Genomic DNA, 15,088 nt, shown 5'->3' with positions numbered 1-15,088 from the left:
TCTGAGAGGACCCATGTTCTGTAGTTTTACCTACGATATAAAAATCTCAAAATACTGAGAATGGCTTCGATTAAACAATTATTATCTATTGCAGAATCCACATTGGGCCATGATATAAAAGCACCTCTAGATTAGGTTCAGTAATCATTTTAATTATACACGTAACTTTTTCAAGAGTAGTATAGGAAGTCCTTAAATCACAATGCAGGTAATTCTAGTTGAAAGGAAATTTAAGAAGCAGTGGGAAAGGATATGTGTGTGGATACTGAATCTTTTTAAATTACCTAGTTTAGGTCTTTGCTGAGTCAGTGAGTTGCCCAGTGCATTTCCTTCTAGAACATCTATAAGAGTATATTTTCAGAAGCCAGGAATAGAGTTTTTAGAGTACACTTTAATTTTAAGTTAACAGAGGAAGGGAATGTTTAACCTATTTTAGAAATGGCCTGATATTTTTGTTTTCCAGTGCTTTTTTTTTTCTAAGCATTTCATTTATACCATACTTGTTGCATTGTCAGCCTTGCTTGTTATTATCTTTGCTGTACTGATTTTAGGATTGCATATTTTATCCTTTAAGTATGTACTTTCTTGAGATTTAAGCAGTGAGAAATATGAATAAGCACATGATTGTACCCTTACCCTAAAAATGTTATCTGTAGTTTACCTGGTTAAGTCAAAGGACAGAAAATATCTGTGGGGAAAAAAAATAATAATGAGTATTTTTTTTTTTTTTTTTAGTTTAGAATAAAAGCAACTTTGAATATTTTATCCTCCTCGTAATGCTTCTTTTTTATAAATTTTGTAGAAATACATGATATTCAGTAATGTGGTACTGCATGATACACAGCAAAATTCTGATCTCGATGTCAGAAATCTTACATTTGAACTCCAGCTGCTTACTAGCTATGTGTACTTAAAAAAAAAATCACTTAACCTTATTTAAACCTTAATTTCCTTGTCTATAGAATGGAATAATTCCTACTATGATTTGCTCAGAGTTAGTGATAATCAAAGCTTATTCAGTAACTGAAAGCAAGTTGAAAACAAATATAATAATGGAACTTTTACATGTGCAAATAATATTATGTTGTGCATTTTGTTATAAAAACTAAGCTATCAATATGAATGCATGGTTTATATATTATAATATACATACTATATATAAGATATATAATAACTGTTATGCAAACATAACATAATTTGGGATATATAAATCGTAAATTACAAAAATCCTAAACTATATCAATTACAAAAATTTTGTATCAATTTTTACAGTAAATAGTAAAGGTAATTTGTAGATTTCTAAGAGCTTGGCCTAAAAATACACACCAGGGAAATTCACATTCATTTTATCTTGACTATTCCTGCTTTAAAAATATGCCTTGGATGAACCAAACCAAAGGCTCCCAAACTTTAGTGTGCATCAGACTCACCCAGAGGGCTAGTGAAAGTACAGATTTCTGGACTCCTTCCCCAGAACAATATTGGGGCCCAAAAATTTGCATTTCTGTGAGGTTCTAGGTAATATTGGTGATGCTGACCTGGAAACCAGACTTTGAGAACCAATTATGTTCTAATCCAAAGAAATGATTGATTTCTTTTTATGCTCTGACTGGGCTTAAGTGTTTAAAAAAAACCTTCCCACTTCCTCACAAATAATGGACTGCAAATTATAGAACTGTTTTTGAACAATATGCCAGCTTTGTATTTAATAAACTTTTTTAAAATGAAAAAATTCAGCTGACTGAACCTTGTACATTTATAGAAGATTCACTAGGAATTTTACCAAAATGGGTCTTTAGAATGCCAGGAATTAGCTGATGAAATACTAAAGATTCTGTGCAGTTTTGCATTTCTGAATAGTCTGTCCCCAAAATAATTGTACAGTGCATCTGAGTACAGTGGTAAAAGTGATAATTCAGAATAAATTTGCACAATCTTCCATCTTTCAAACTTCTGATATCTCTGTAGCTTTCAAAGTTACAAATTTTACCACATAATCTTCAAGTTTCCTTTTGGCTCCAGGATTCTATGATTTCGTTTACTTTTTATTTAATGTATTAATAAAAACTTTTTGTCTGGTTAAATTATTTAGGCTCATTAAAATTTTTAGTGCCAAATTAGGTTTGGCACTAAATTAATTTAATTGAAGATATATTAGTTATTATGTTACACAGTTCTGAGTTGTAGATGAAACAGCAAGATAAAGGACTGGGTATATTTTTATATGTTTTGTACTGTAGTGCTTTGGTAATTAGATATTTTTTAACCTTCCAATTTTTAAAACCTTAATTTGTGAAGCTGGGCACGGTGGTACATGCCTGTAATCCCAATGACTTGGGAGGCTGAGGAAGGAGGATAGGACATTTGAGACCAGCCTTAGCAATTTAGCTAGGCCCTAAGTAACTTAGGGAAACCCTGTCTCAAAAAAAGGGGAAAAAAAGCCAGAAAAACCCTTAACTTATGAAAATGTATTTCAGAAAAATTAAAATATCAAGTGTCTTATGCAGAACTTTGAAATTCACTATAATTACAAAGATCCAATTTTTATTAATATTTGTTTGCTTTAAATTGCTTCAAGTCAGATACTGAGGACAGCTTTAAAGATTGTGATCTCACAACATATTTGCATAATTGCGTTCATTATCTGATAATACAAAACCACTCAGCTTTTAAATAATAAGGTTTTGGTTTTCTTTTTTGTTGTTGTTGTCTTTTGGTACTAGGGTATGAATCCAGGGGTGCTTAACCATGGAGCCACTTCCTCAGCCCTTTTTATTTTGTTTTGTTTTGTTTTATTTTGTTTTGTTTTCTAAGTGTCTTGGTTTTTTTTTTTATTTTAATATATTTTTATTGTAAACAAATGGGATACATGTTGTTTCTGTTTGTACATGGAGTAACAGCATACCATTTGTGTAATCATACATTTACATAGGGTAATGATGTTTGATTCATTCTGTTATCCCCCCCCCACCTCTCTTTTCCCTCTATACAGTCCCTCCTTCCTCCATTCTTGCCCCCCTCCCACCCCCCATTATATATCATCATCTGCTTATCAGTGAGATCATTCGTCCTTTGGTTTTTTGAGATTGACTTATCTCACTTAGCATGATATTCTTCAATTTCATCCATTTGCCTGCAAATGCCATAATTTTATCATTCTTTATGGCTGAGTAATATTCCATTGTATATATATATATACCACAGTTTCTTTATCCATTCATCAATTGAAGGGCATCTAGGTTGGTTCCACAGTCTGGCTATTGTGAATTGAGCAGCTATGAACATCGATGTGGCTGTATCTCTGTAGTATGCTGATTTTAAGTCCTTTGGGTATAGGCTGAGGAGTAGGATAGCTGGGTCAAATGGTGGGTCCATTCCAAGTTTTCTAAGGAATCTCCACACTGCTTTTCAGAGTGGCTGCACTAATTTGCAGCCTTACCAGTAATGTATGAGTGTACCTTTTTCCCCACATCCTCTCCAACACCTATTGTTGCTTGTATTCTTGATAATCGCCATTCTAATTGGGGTGAGATGGAATCTTAGTGTAGTTTTGATTTGCATTTCTCTTATTACTAAAGATGGTGAACATTTTTTCATATGTTTGTTGATTGCTTGTAGATCTTCTGTGAAGCATCTGTTCATATCCTTGGCTCATTTGTTGATTGGGTTATTTGTAGTCTTGGTGTAGAGTTTTTTGAGTTCTTTATAGATTCTGGAAATTAGTGCTCCATCTGAAGTATGAGTGGCAAAGATATTCTCCCACTCTGTAGGCTCTGTCTTTGCATTGCTGATAGTTTCCTTTGCTGAGAGAAAGCTATTTAGTTTAAATCTATCCCAGTTGTTGATTCTTGCTTTTATTTCTTGTGCTATGGGAGTCCTGTTAAGGAAGTCTGATCCTAAGCCAACAAGTTGAAGATTTGGACCTACTTTTTCTTCTTTAAGATGCAGGGTCTCTGGTCTGATTTCAAGGTCCTTGATCCATTGTGAGTTGATTTTTGTGCAGGGTGAGAGATAGGGGTTTAGTTTCATTCTGTTGCATATGGACTTCCAGTTTTCTCAGCACCATTTGTTGAAGAGGCTATCTTTTCTCCATTGCATATTTTTGGCTCCTTTGTCTAGTATCAGAAAATTGTATTTATTTGGGTTTGTGTCCGTGTCTTCTATTCTGAACCATTGATCTACCTGTCTGTTTTGGTGCCAATACCATGCCGTTTTTGTTACTGTTGCTTTGTAGTATAGTTGAAGTTCTGGTATTGCAATACCCCCTGCTTCATTCTTCCTGCTAAGGATTGCTTTAGCTATTCTGGGTTTCTTATTCTTCCAGATGAATTTCATGATTGAGCCCTTTTTATTTTGAGACAGGGTCTCCTTAAGTTGCTTAGGGCCTTGTTAAGTTGCTGAGACTGGCTTTGAACTTTCAGTCCTTGTGCCTCAGCCTCCTTCGGAGCTGCTGGGATTATAGGCATGCTTGGCTAAATCCTAAAATTTCCCCCTTTTTTTTTTTTGTTTTGTTTTTTAAAATGGTGCTGTGGATTGAACTCAGGGCCTTGTACATGCAAGGCAGGCACTTTACCAACTGAGCTATGTTCCCAGCCCAATACTAAGGTTTTTAAATAGTGAAAAACTCTTCCTTTTATACCTTTTGTGCAAATGTTTGGGGTTGGGGAATGTGTGGGAATGTTAGCAGCTTTTCCCAATTAGTAAGTAGTTTTTATGCATTGTCTCATTGTGCAATACAGCCCCCACATAAGACAGTTTTTTTAAAATCCTTGTGTAGATGAGAAGAATCACAAATGATTAAGTAACTTGCCTGTCTAAAATGTCACAAGTAGTAAAAGTATGATGTGGCATTAATATCTTGGCCTGACATCAAAACCCCATATACTTTGTAAAATACTTCATTGAGAATTAGTTAAAGATGACAACAAGGTGCCTAAGGTTCTTATTAGTGTTTGAGAAATCCAAAATGGAGTTTTCAGATACCGTGGCAAATAAATAGTAATGGTAATTTGTAGAAGTCTTAGGAAAATTGTATGAGGCAGCTTCAGCCTTTGCATTTAGGTTGCCATGTCTAGCAGCCCAGGTACGTTCTATTGTTCTAATTAAAGAAAGGGAAACTGTCCTCTTCTTCCCATCAAATAAAATTATATATAAATATAATAAAATTATATGTATAATTTTGTCATTGTGTACTTAAACATACACACACACACACACACACCTTATTCTGAAGTGACTATAGGGGAAAAAAAATCAAGTCCCAATACCATATCTAAGGTTAGGTCTATTTCTCTACCACCTACACTGTCTATATTGCTATATTGCTACTAATGAGTAATTACTAGTGATGCTCTTCATGTTGATCCTGTCCTGTCAAGGAGAGGTTACATTATGCTCAGCATATTTTGAATATTAATGAGTGACCAATTTCATATGCTTCATTTAAGGAAATCAATTTATGTACTTAATTCAAGTATTTCTAGAAAGCCTAACACTTTTCTCTCCCCTAGTATTTATATCATCTATAGGTTTCTTAAGACACTCTCCCCCTTATTAAACTTGCAGGATTCTAAAATCATAAGCTTATTGACCTCAGATTTCTTTTTTTCATTTTTCTTTTCTCAGTTGGTAAATTGAGAAAAACTAATATTGAAGATTCTTAGCACATCAGAAATTTATCAGAATCAGCTCTGGTGCTTCTTGTAGGTTTTCTTCTTCACCTCCAGACACACTCTAGAGCAACTTGAGAAAATCATAAGCAGACCTTTGGCAATTGTTCATTATATTGTACTGTGCTTTCTGGTAATCTCTTCACACTTCTAAGCTAGTGAGGTGGAGGACAAATGGACCTTCCCTCCCTGTAGCATATAACAGGGTGATTGATGTAGGCAGGAATATGGTAAGATACTCTCTTGCATACTTGTAATTTAGGGGGCCAAGATACTGTGGCAATGATAGAGACACTAGGAGATAACATTTAATTATCAATTCTGATATGTATAAAATATCACCAGACTGATACATATAAAAAATACCCAGCCTTTATCCTGAGTTTAATATGTATTTCAAATTTTCATGAATTGAGGAAGCTAATTTATAGTTGTAGCTTTCCTGAATTTTCCAGAAATAAATGTGTGTGTGTGTGTGTGTACACCTATGAGGTAGATTTTATTGTTATTTTATTTTGCTACCTTAAATATTAATAATGTACTCTGATTTTTAGGAAGAAACACAATCATTACTAGAAAATCTGCATGTTTACCATTTGAATTATTTCCTGGTTTTGAAATGTCTTCATAATTTCACTTCTTCTCTTCCCAAGTACCCACTGGGTCGACAGGTAAATAAGACTTTCACACTTGGAATCTACAAAATAGAAATAGCAGTGCTTTCTTGTTTTGATTTCTGTAGCATCCAGGCTTCAGAATTTGAAATGAATCTAATTTTTACAATAGAGCACAATTCACTCCAGCTGTACATATTACTGGTAATTGAAACAGTGTTTGTTGTTGTTCTGTGGCCACAGCTAGAAACAGCCACATGAATCCCAGCAGTATTGTTTTCCCTACAATGTATTTGTGCTGAAGCATTTAAATTTTCCTTGTTTCGCATTTCTTTTTCACCTATACATACAGAGAGCTAGTTTGCCACTCTTAGTGAACTGGAAAAAGGAATCTGAAAAATGCTTAATGGTTAACCTTACATTGTACCAAGAATTAAGAGACAGTTCTACTTGCAAAATTATGCTCAGCTAACTTTTATGTTATACCCTAATTCTATGACCCATATATGAAGTAGATTTTAATGGAATAATTCCTAATTTTCAGATCCTTAACTTAAAGTTTTGGAAAACAAATACAAGTATGTAAGAAAGACTTGTTTATGAGATGATTTCAACCTCAGTGGGCCTTTTTTCCTCACATTTATCATTTTCTTACTGCTGGGTAACTAGTGATATTAGCCAATCCCTGTATTATATGTTCTTATTTTACCTTTATGTAAATTACATTCTTGAAGCATCTGATCTTTGTGATAAATGCCAAGGTTGTTTTCATCTAAAAAAAAAAAGTTAGTTTTTAACAACATAAATTCTTTTGTGTGTTGACCATATATGTATTATTTTGCCAAACTAGCAGAATATAAACTTAATGTCTAACTTTTGGTGCCTCACAAATAATGTTCACTTACAGATTAGAGAGTTGTACTGCACATGTTTAGAAAAGAACATATGGGAGTCAGAGGAGTATGCATCAGCCTTGCAGCTGCTGAGGTAGGTTTTCTGTTGTTGTTTTCTTTTTTTGTCTGCATTAAGCCTGCCAGGAACACCTTCCTCCAGAACTCTGCCTGCCAAAACGTTTCATAAGTAGCTATAGCTTGAATTTATACTTATAACTTATGATGTTTTTAATCTAGTAACCATCCATTTCTTTGCTGGCATATGTATCTTGAATTTATGCTTATAACTGATGGTGTTTTTACTGTAGCAATCATTTATTTGTTTGTTTTTGGACTTTGGTTTTTAAAGGAAAATCTGTGGTTATTTAGTCATATATTGACACTTCATGGGAAGAGCTTAAATGGGGATCATTTTAATCCAGTCAACCTAACATCATGGTGGAAAAGTAAATCATGGAAGATAAGCTCACCGTGGCCCCAACTTGATTGGGTAGAGAAATGGCATCATTGAATTATACACACCCTATAAAGGAGGTCACAGGTGACCTTGATTAGGAGTAACAAGGAGTAAGCGGTGACTTTGATGCCTTCACCCACCTAAATGGCCCTATACACTTTATCATTGGATAATTCATAAATTATTTATCTAATTTTATATAAATAAGATATCGTAGTGTTATTATGGGTATCAAAGATCACTTACCATTCCTGACAAATAAACCTTTTAAAGTTATACTTACATTTTCCTGGGCATGGTGGTGCATGCATATAATCCCAGCAATTTGGGAGCTGAGACTGGAGGATCACAAATTTGAGGCAACTTAGACCCTGTCTCAAAATAAAAAATAAAAAGGATTGGGGATGTAACTCAGTGGAAGAGCACCCCTGGGTTCAGCCCACAGTACTGGGAATAAAAAATTTATCCTCATTAGTATTCTTGTCTTTACTTCTTCTGTGTATGGTGACTTTTAGTCTTCTGTAAAATATAATGATCACTTTGACAGTGAGAAAGGGGAATCAAATGTGAGCTCAGTTTCTGTATACAAATAAAGTCTGAAAACTGAATATTTTTTGAGTCCCAGTTTCCCCTGGGTCCACAAGAAAAGAACAGATGGGTTTAGTAGGAGGCAAATTCACACTTAAAGCACTTTAAGTCCAAAAACTTAATAATACAAATATTAGTGCTCTAGCAGGTGCACTGTTAAGATATGAAACTAATTTCATGCTATCTGGAAAAACAACCCCCCATGGAAATTCAGTTGCCACTGACTGAAAAGCTGCTTTTTATTCTGTTTCTTTAAATCCCAGTAAATGATTTCTTTATATTTATAAACTTGAACTAGAATATTTCTGAGATTTCATTTGCTTTGTATTCAAGTAAATATGACTGTCTTAAATACGCAGTTGGTTCTTGCTGGGTTTTCTGTTCTAATTTCATGATTAGTTATTTCCCTCCTTCTCCATTTAAATATTCCCAAACTCATATTCTTTTGTCAGGGAGTAAGTTGTTTTTTTCCTTTTGAACCTCCCTGCTAATCTTGGTATAGTTGTACCCCATTTGTGTACAATGAATCAAAATGCAATCTGTAAAAATTAAAATCTAAAAAAAAAAAAAATGCCAAATCAAAAGTAAGGTAAGCAAACACATAACAGTAATAGTAACCACCATTCACTGAAGGCTTGTAGTGTGCCAGACACTATGTTAAGGAACTTTTGTTCCATTTTCCAATCTAATACAGTCCCTCTTACAGTAGATATGATTAGCCACACTTGACCCCTAATGAAACAGAAGCACAGATAAGATTCATTGACCTGCCTGAGGTCCCTTATCTGTTGATGGAACCAAAATTCTAATGCAGGTCTGAGTCCAAAGCTGATTTATACCAGCTGCTATTCTTTACCAAAATCTAAAATACAGGTTTGGGGATGTCAATAAAAGAAACAATAAATAGAAAATGACATTTCAGTCATTTTCTTAAGCTCAGGTCAGAAACATGGGCAGTCAAAAGTATAGGGATATAAAAAGCACTGAGAATCAGAATAGCATCTATAGCAAGGACAGATAAGAATCTGGGCATTTTCAAAGAAGAGAGGAATCTGGGAACCTCCAGAATAGAATTAATCTTTTCTCTTTTTACAGATCAGATGTGGACAAGAAGTCAGGGACACTTTTCAGTTTAAGCATTCTAAATCAGAATCATCTGAATTTAGAAAGCCAGGCATTCTTCCCTATCTTCAAACTTAAATTCAGGTCATAAGAGGAACTAAGATTAAAATGATCACTGAGTGTTGCTCTGGAAAGAAATTTTGCTAAGGTGCTGTTAGAAACAAATATTAACATTTATTTGAATTTTTGTAAAAATTACTAAAGACAGTATTTCTCTTGAAAAATCCTCCCCCATCCCTGAAAACTGACACATTTCAATAACCATTGGTCTACCTCATGAATATTTGATGACCTTAAAGAGTATTTATAAGGAGTCTGGCATGGTAATGTGCACTTGTAGTCTAGCTTATTATTCATATTTGACACAGGTCATCACTTCTTCCTTAATGATTTCCAGTACTCAATCCCTCTTTTTTTTTCTCCCACCTCAGTGTAGGCTCCTTTTCAGTCTTGTTAGTGTTTTCTCTTCTCTTTGACGCCCTAACATTACAGCACCCTGAGGCTTAATCATAAGCCCACAACTCTCTCCTGAACACCAGGATGTTCTGTCCATCGTCCGTTTAATAACATCATTTGGAGATACAATACACATTTCAAAGCTGACGTATCCAAAACTGAATTCCTGATCTGCCTCTTGAAACCTGGCATATTTCTGCTTCCTACCAATTCTTCAAGCTATAAAAACATAGGCTCTGCTTTGAAAATTTATCAGAAACCAAACCCCTCCTTTTTAACTGCTACCATCTTGCTTTTAGTCATTATCATCTTTCACCTGGGTTATTGCAGTAACCTTCTGTCTGGTTTTCTTGCTTCCACATTTCCTCCCCTACAGGTTTTTCTTCAAAAGAGAAGTCAGAATAGTTCATTTAAAACATGGTTGATAATGTCACTCCATTGATCAACACCCTCCATTAATTCCCCATTTCACTCAGGGTTAAAAACCATAGTCTGTACATTGACAGTACATGATTTGCCAGACACCCCCATTAATTAGTGTTTAAAATTTGATTTTGTCACGGTAGTTATTTTGTTTCACACTTAATATTCTACCATGGACCCAGTGTTTTGTGATGCAGTATATGACATGGTCAGCAAAAGCATGAATGTCAAGCCAGATCGTGTAGGTTCAGATCTCAGCTTTGCCAGTTACTAGCTTTGGGACTCTAGACAAATTACTTAAATTCTTTGTGCCTCTTTTTCCTCAGAAATGGGAATAATAATAGTACTTCATAATGTACTGTATCATATATGTGCATATAAATGTTAGCCGTCATCATTGGTAATATAGATTATTCTACCTCATTGTTTATTATCTTTATATAATATCTTAGAAGCATAAATTTTAATCATTCCTTTATTGGCTATATATTTAGATTGTTTTTAATTCCTGTTACAAACAGTAATCACAGCATATGTGTTTACACATTTGTATAATTTCCACAAAATGAATATATAGATATAGATTTTCTGAGTATTAAAATATAAAGACTGTTGTTTCATCATACACTAGTAGACCAGTGTGTGTTTTTCTATATATATCTTGATCTCTCTCTGGATTATTAGTATCTTCTATAGACCTATCCATTCTTTTTTTTTTATTTTTATTTTTATTTTATTTTTATTTATTTATTTATTTATTTTATTGTAAACAAATGGGATACATGTTGTTTCTCTGTTTGTACATGGCGTATAGGTATACCATTTGTGTAATCATACATTTACATAGGGTAATGTTTGATTCATTCTGTTATATTTTTCCCTTCCCCCCACCCCTCCCACCCCTCTTTTCCCTCTATACAGTCCTTCCTTCCTCCATTCTTGCCCCCCTCCCTAAACCTAACTCTAACCCTAACACTAACCCCTCCCACCCCTCATTATGTGTCATCATCCACTTATTAGCGATATCATTCTTCCTTTGGTTTTTTGAAATTGGCTTATCTCACTTAGCATGATATTCTCCAGTTTCATCCATTTGCCTGCAAATGCCATAATTTTATCATTCTTTATAGCTGAGTAATATTCCATTGTGTATATATATATATATATATACCACATTTTCTTTATCCATTCATTAATTGAAGGACATCTAGGTTGGTTCCACAATCTGGCTATTGTGAACTGAGCAGCTATGAACATTGATGAGGCTGTATCTCTATAATATGCTGATTTTAAGTCCTTTGGGTATAGACCAAGGAGTGGGATAGCTGGGTCAAATGGTGGTTCCATTCCAAGTTTTCTAAGGAGTCTCCATACTGCTTTCCAGAGTGGCTGCACTAATTTGCAGCCCCACCAGCAATGTATGAGTATACCTTTCTCCCTACATCCTCGCCAACACCTGTTGTTGCTTGTATTCTTGATAATCGTCATTCTAATTGGGGTGAGATGGAATCTTAGGGTGGTTTTGATTTGCATTTCTCTTATTACTAGAGATGTTGAACATTTTTCCAAATGTTTGTTGATTGCTTGTAGATCTTCTTCTGTGAAGTGTCTATTTATTTCCTTAGCCCATTTGTCGATTGGATTATTTGCATTCTTGGTGTAGAGTTTTTTGAGTTCTTTATAGATTGTGAAGATTAGTGCTCTATCTGAAGTATGATTGGCAAAGATTTTCTCCCACTCTGTAGGCTCTTTCTTCGCATTGCTGATAGTTTCCTTTGCTGAGAGAAAGCTTTTTAGTTTGAATCTATCCCAGTTATTGATTCTTGCTTTTATTTCTTGTGCTATTGGAGTCCTGTTGAGGAAGTCTGGTCGTAAGCCTACATGTTGAAGATTTGGATCTACTTTTTCTTCTATAAGATGCAAGGTCTCTGGTCTGATTCCAAGGTCCTTAATCCATTTTGAGTTTAGTTTCGTGCATGGTGAGAGATATGGGTTTAGTTTCATTCTGTTGCATATGGATTTCCAATTCTCCCAGCACCATTTGTTGAAGAGGCTATCTTTTCTCCATTGCATATTTTTGGCCCCTTTGTCTAGTATCAGAAAATTGTATTTATTTGGGTTTGTGTCTGTGTCCTCTATTCTGTACCATTGATCCACCTTTCTATTTTGGTACCAATACCATGCCGTTTTTGTTACTATTGCTTTGTAGTAGAGTTGAAGATCTGGTATTGCGATACCCGCTGCTTCACTCTTTCTGCCAAGGATTGCTTTAGCTATTCTAGGTTTTTTATTCTTCCAGATGAATTTCATAATTGCTTGCTCTATTTCTGTAAGGTACATCATTGGGATTTTAATTGGAATTGCATTGAATCTATATAGCACTTTTGGTAGTATGGCCATTTTGACAATATTAATTCTGCCTATCCAAGAACATGGGAGATCTTTCCATCTTCTAAGGTTTTCTTGAATTTCTTTCTTTAGTGTTCTGTAGTTCTCATTGTAGAGGTCTTTCACCTCTTTTGTGAGATTGATTCCCAAGTATTTTATTTTTTTCGAAGCTATTGTGAATGGGGTAGTTTTCCTAATTTCTCTTTCTGAAGATTCATCGCTTATGTATAGAAATGCCTTACATTTATGTGCATTGATCTTATATCCCGCTACTTTACTGAATTCACTTATGAGATCTAACAGTTTTCTGGTGGAATTTCCTGGTTCCTCTAAGTATACAATCATATCATCAGCAAATAGGGATAGTTTGAGTTCTTCTTTTCCTATTAGTATCCCTTTAATTTCTTTGGTCTGTCTAATTGCTCTGGCTAGAGTTTCAAGGACGATGTTGAATAGAAGTGGTGAAAGAGGGCATCCCTGCCTTGTTCCAGTTTTTAGGGGGAATGCTTTCAGTTTTTCACCATTAAGAATGATATTAGCCATGGGCTTAGCGTAGATGGCCTTTACAATGTTAAGGAATGTTCCCACTATCCCTATTTTTTCTAGTGTTTTGAGCATGAAGGGATGCTGTATTTTATCAAATGCTTTTTCTGCATCTATCGAAATAATCATGTGATTCTTGACTTTAAGTCTATTGATATGGTGAATGACATTTATTGATTTCCTGATGTTGAACCAACCTTGCATCCCTGGGATGAAACCCACTTGATCATGGTGCACTATCTTTTTAATATGTTTTTGTATGCGATTTGCTAAAATTTTGTTGAGAATTTTTGCATCGATGTTCATTAAGGATATTGGTCTGAAATTTTCTTTCCTCGATGTGTCTCTGTCTGGTTTAGGTATCAGGGTAATATTGGCTTCATAGAATGAGTTTGGGAGGGTTCCCTCCTCTTCTATTTTACGGAATACTTTGAGAAGTATTGGAATGAGCTCTTCTTTAAAAGTTTTGTAGAACTCGGCTGAGAACCCATCTGGTCCTGGACTTTTCTTTTTTGGTAGGCTTTTGATGACTTCTTCTATTTCATTACTTGAAATTGGTCTATTTAAATTGTGTATGTCCTCCTTGTTCAGTTTAGGCAATTCATATGTCTCTAGAAACCTATTGATGTCTTCGAAATTTTCTATTTTGTTGGAGTATAGATTTTCAAAATAGCTTCTAATCATGTTTTGTATTTCACTTGTGTCTGTTGTGATATTTCCTTGTTCATTCCGAATTTTAGTGATTTGGGTTTTCTCTCGTCTTCTCTTTGTTAGTGTGGCTAAAGGTTTATCAATTTTGTTTATTTTTTCAAAGAACCAATTATTTATTTTGTCAATTTTGTATTGTTTCTTTTGTTTCAATTTCGTTGATTTCAGCTCTCAGTTTGACTATTTCCTGTCTTCTACTACTTTTGGTGTTGGTCTGTTCTTCTTTTTCTAGGGCTTTGAGCTGTAGTGTTAGGTCGTTTATTTTTTGAGTTTTACTTCTTTTATTAAATGCACTCCATGAAATAAATCTTCCTCTAAGTACTGCTTTCATAGTGTCCCAGAGATTTTGATATGATGTTTCTTTGTTCTCGTTTACCTCTAAGAATTTTTTAATTTCCTTCCTAATATCTTCTGTTATCCATTCATCATATAATAGCATATTGTTTAATCTCCAGGTGTTAGAGTAGTTTCTGTTTTTTACTCTTTCATTTATTTCTAACTTCAATCCATTATGATCTGATAGAATACAAGGTAGTGTCTCTATCTTCTTGTATTTGCTGACATTAGCTTTGTGGCATAATATGTGGTCTATTTTAGAGAAGGATCCATGTGCTGCTGAGAAGAAAGTGTATTCGCTCTTGGTTGGATGGTATATTCTATAAATGTCTGTTAAGTCTAAATTATTGATTGTGTTATTGAGATCTATGGTTTCTTTGTTCAATTTTTGTTTGGAAGATCTGTCCAGTGGTGAGAGAGGCGTGTTAAAATCACCTAGTATTATTGTGTTATGGTCTGTTTGGTTTCTAAAATTGAGAAGGATTTGTTTAACATACATGGATGATCCACTGTTTGGGGCATAGATGTTTATGATTGTTATATCTTGCCGATTTATGGTTCCCTTAAGCAGTATGAAATGACCTTCCTTATCCCTTCTAACATTGACTTGAAGTCCACATTATCTGAAATGAGGATGGATACTCCAGCTTTTTTGCTGAGTCCATGTGCATGGTATGTTTTTCCCCATCCTTTCACCTTTAGTCTATGGGTATCTCTTTCTATGAGGTGAATCTCTTGCAGGCAACATATTGTTGGATCTTTCTTTTTAATCCAATCTGCCAGTCTATGTCTTCTGATTGATGAATTCAGGCCATTAACATTCAGGGTTATTATTGAGATATGATTTGTATTCCCGGTCATTTGGTTCATATTTAAAATTTTATTTATTTA

At 34.5% G+C, this 15,088-nt stretch overlaps 1 protein-coding gene across 9 annotated transcripts in view; it reads left to right on the top strand.

The window, feature by feature from the left end:
* Orc3 (origin recognition complex subunit 3) overlaps positions 1–15,088 on the top strand; it is a 73,549-nt gene that overhangs the window by 28,665 nt on the left and 29,796 nt on the right. For all 9 annotated transcript variants that reach the window (XM_047557207.1, XM_047557205.1, XM_047557203.1 and 6 more), the window contains exons 12-13: positions 6,224–6,340; positions 7,191–7,270. In XM_047557207.1, coding sequence (XP_047413163.1) covers positions 6,224–6,340; positions 7,191–7,270 — 197 coding nt within the window. The remainder of the gene's footprint in view (positions 1–6,223; positions 6,341–7,190; positions 7,271–15,088) is intronic.

Source organism: Sciurus carolinensis, chromosome 7, assembly GCF_902686445.1.
Source record: "Sciurus carolinensis chromosome 7, mSciCar1.2, whole genome shotgun sequence".
NCBI lineage: Eukaryota > Metazoa > Chordata > Mammalia > Rodentia > Sciuridae > Sciurus > Sciurus carolinensis.
This window is presented reverse-complemented; position numbering and strand designations above follow the sequence as displayed.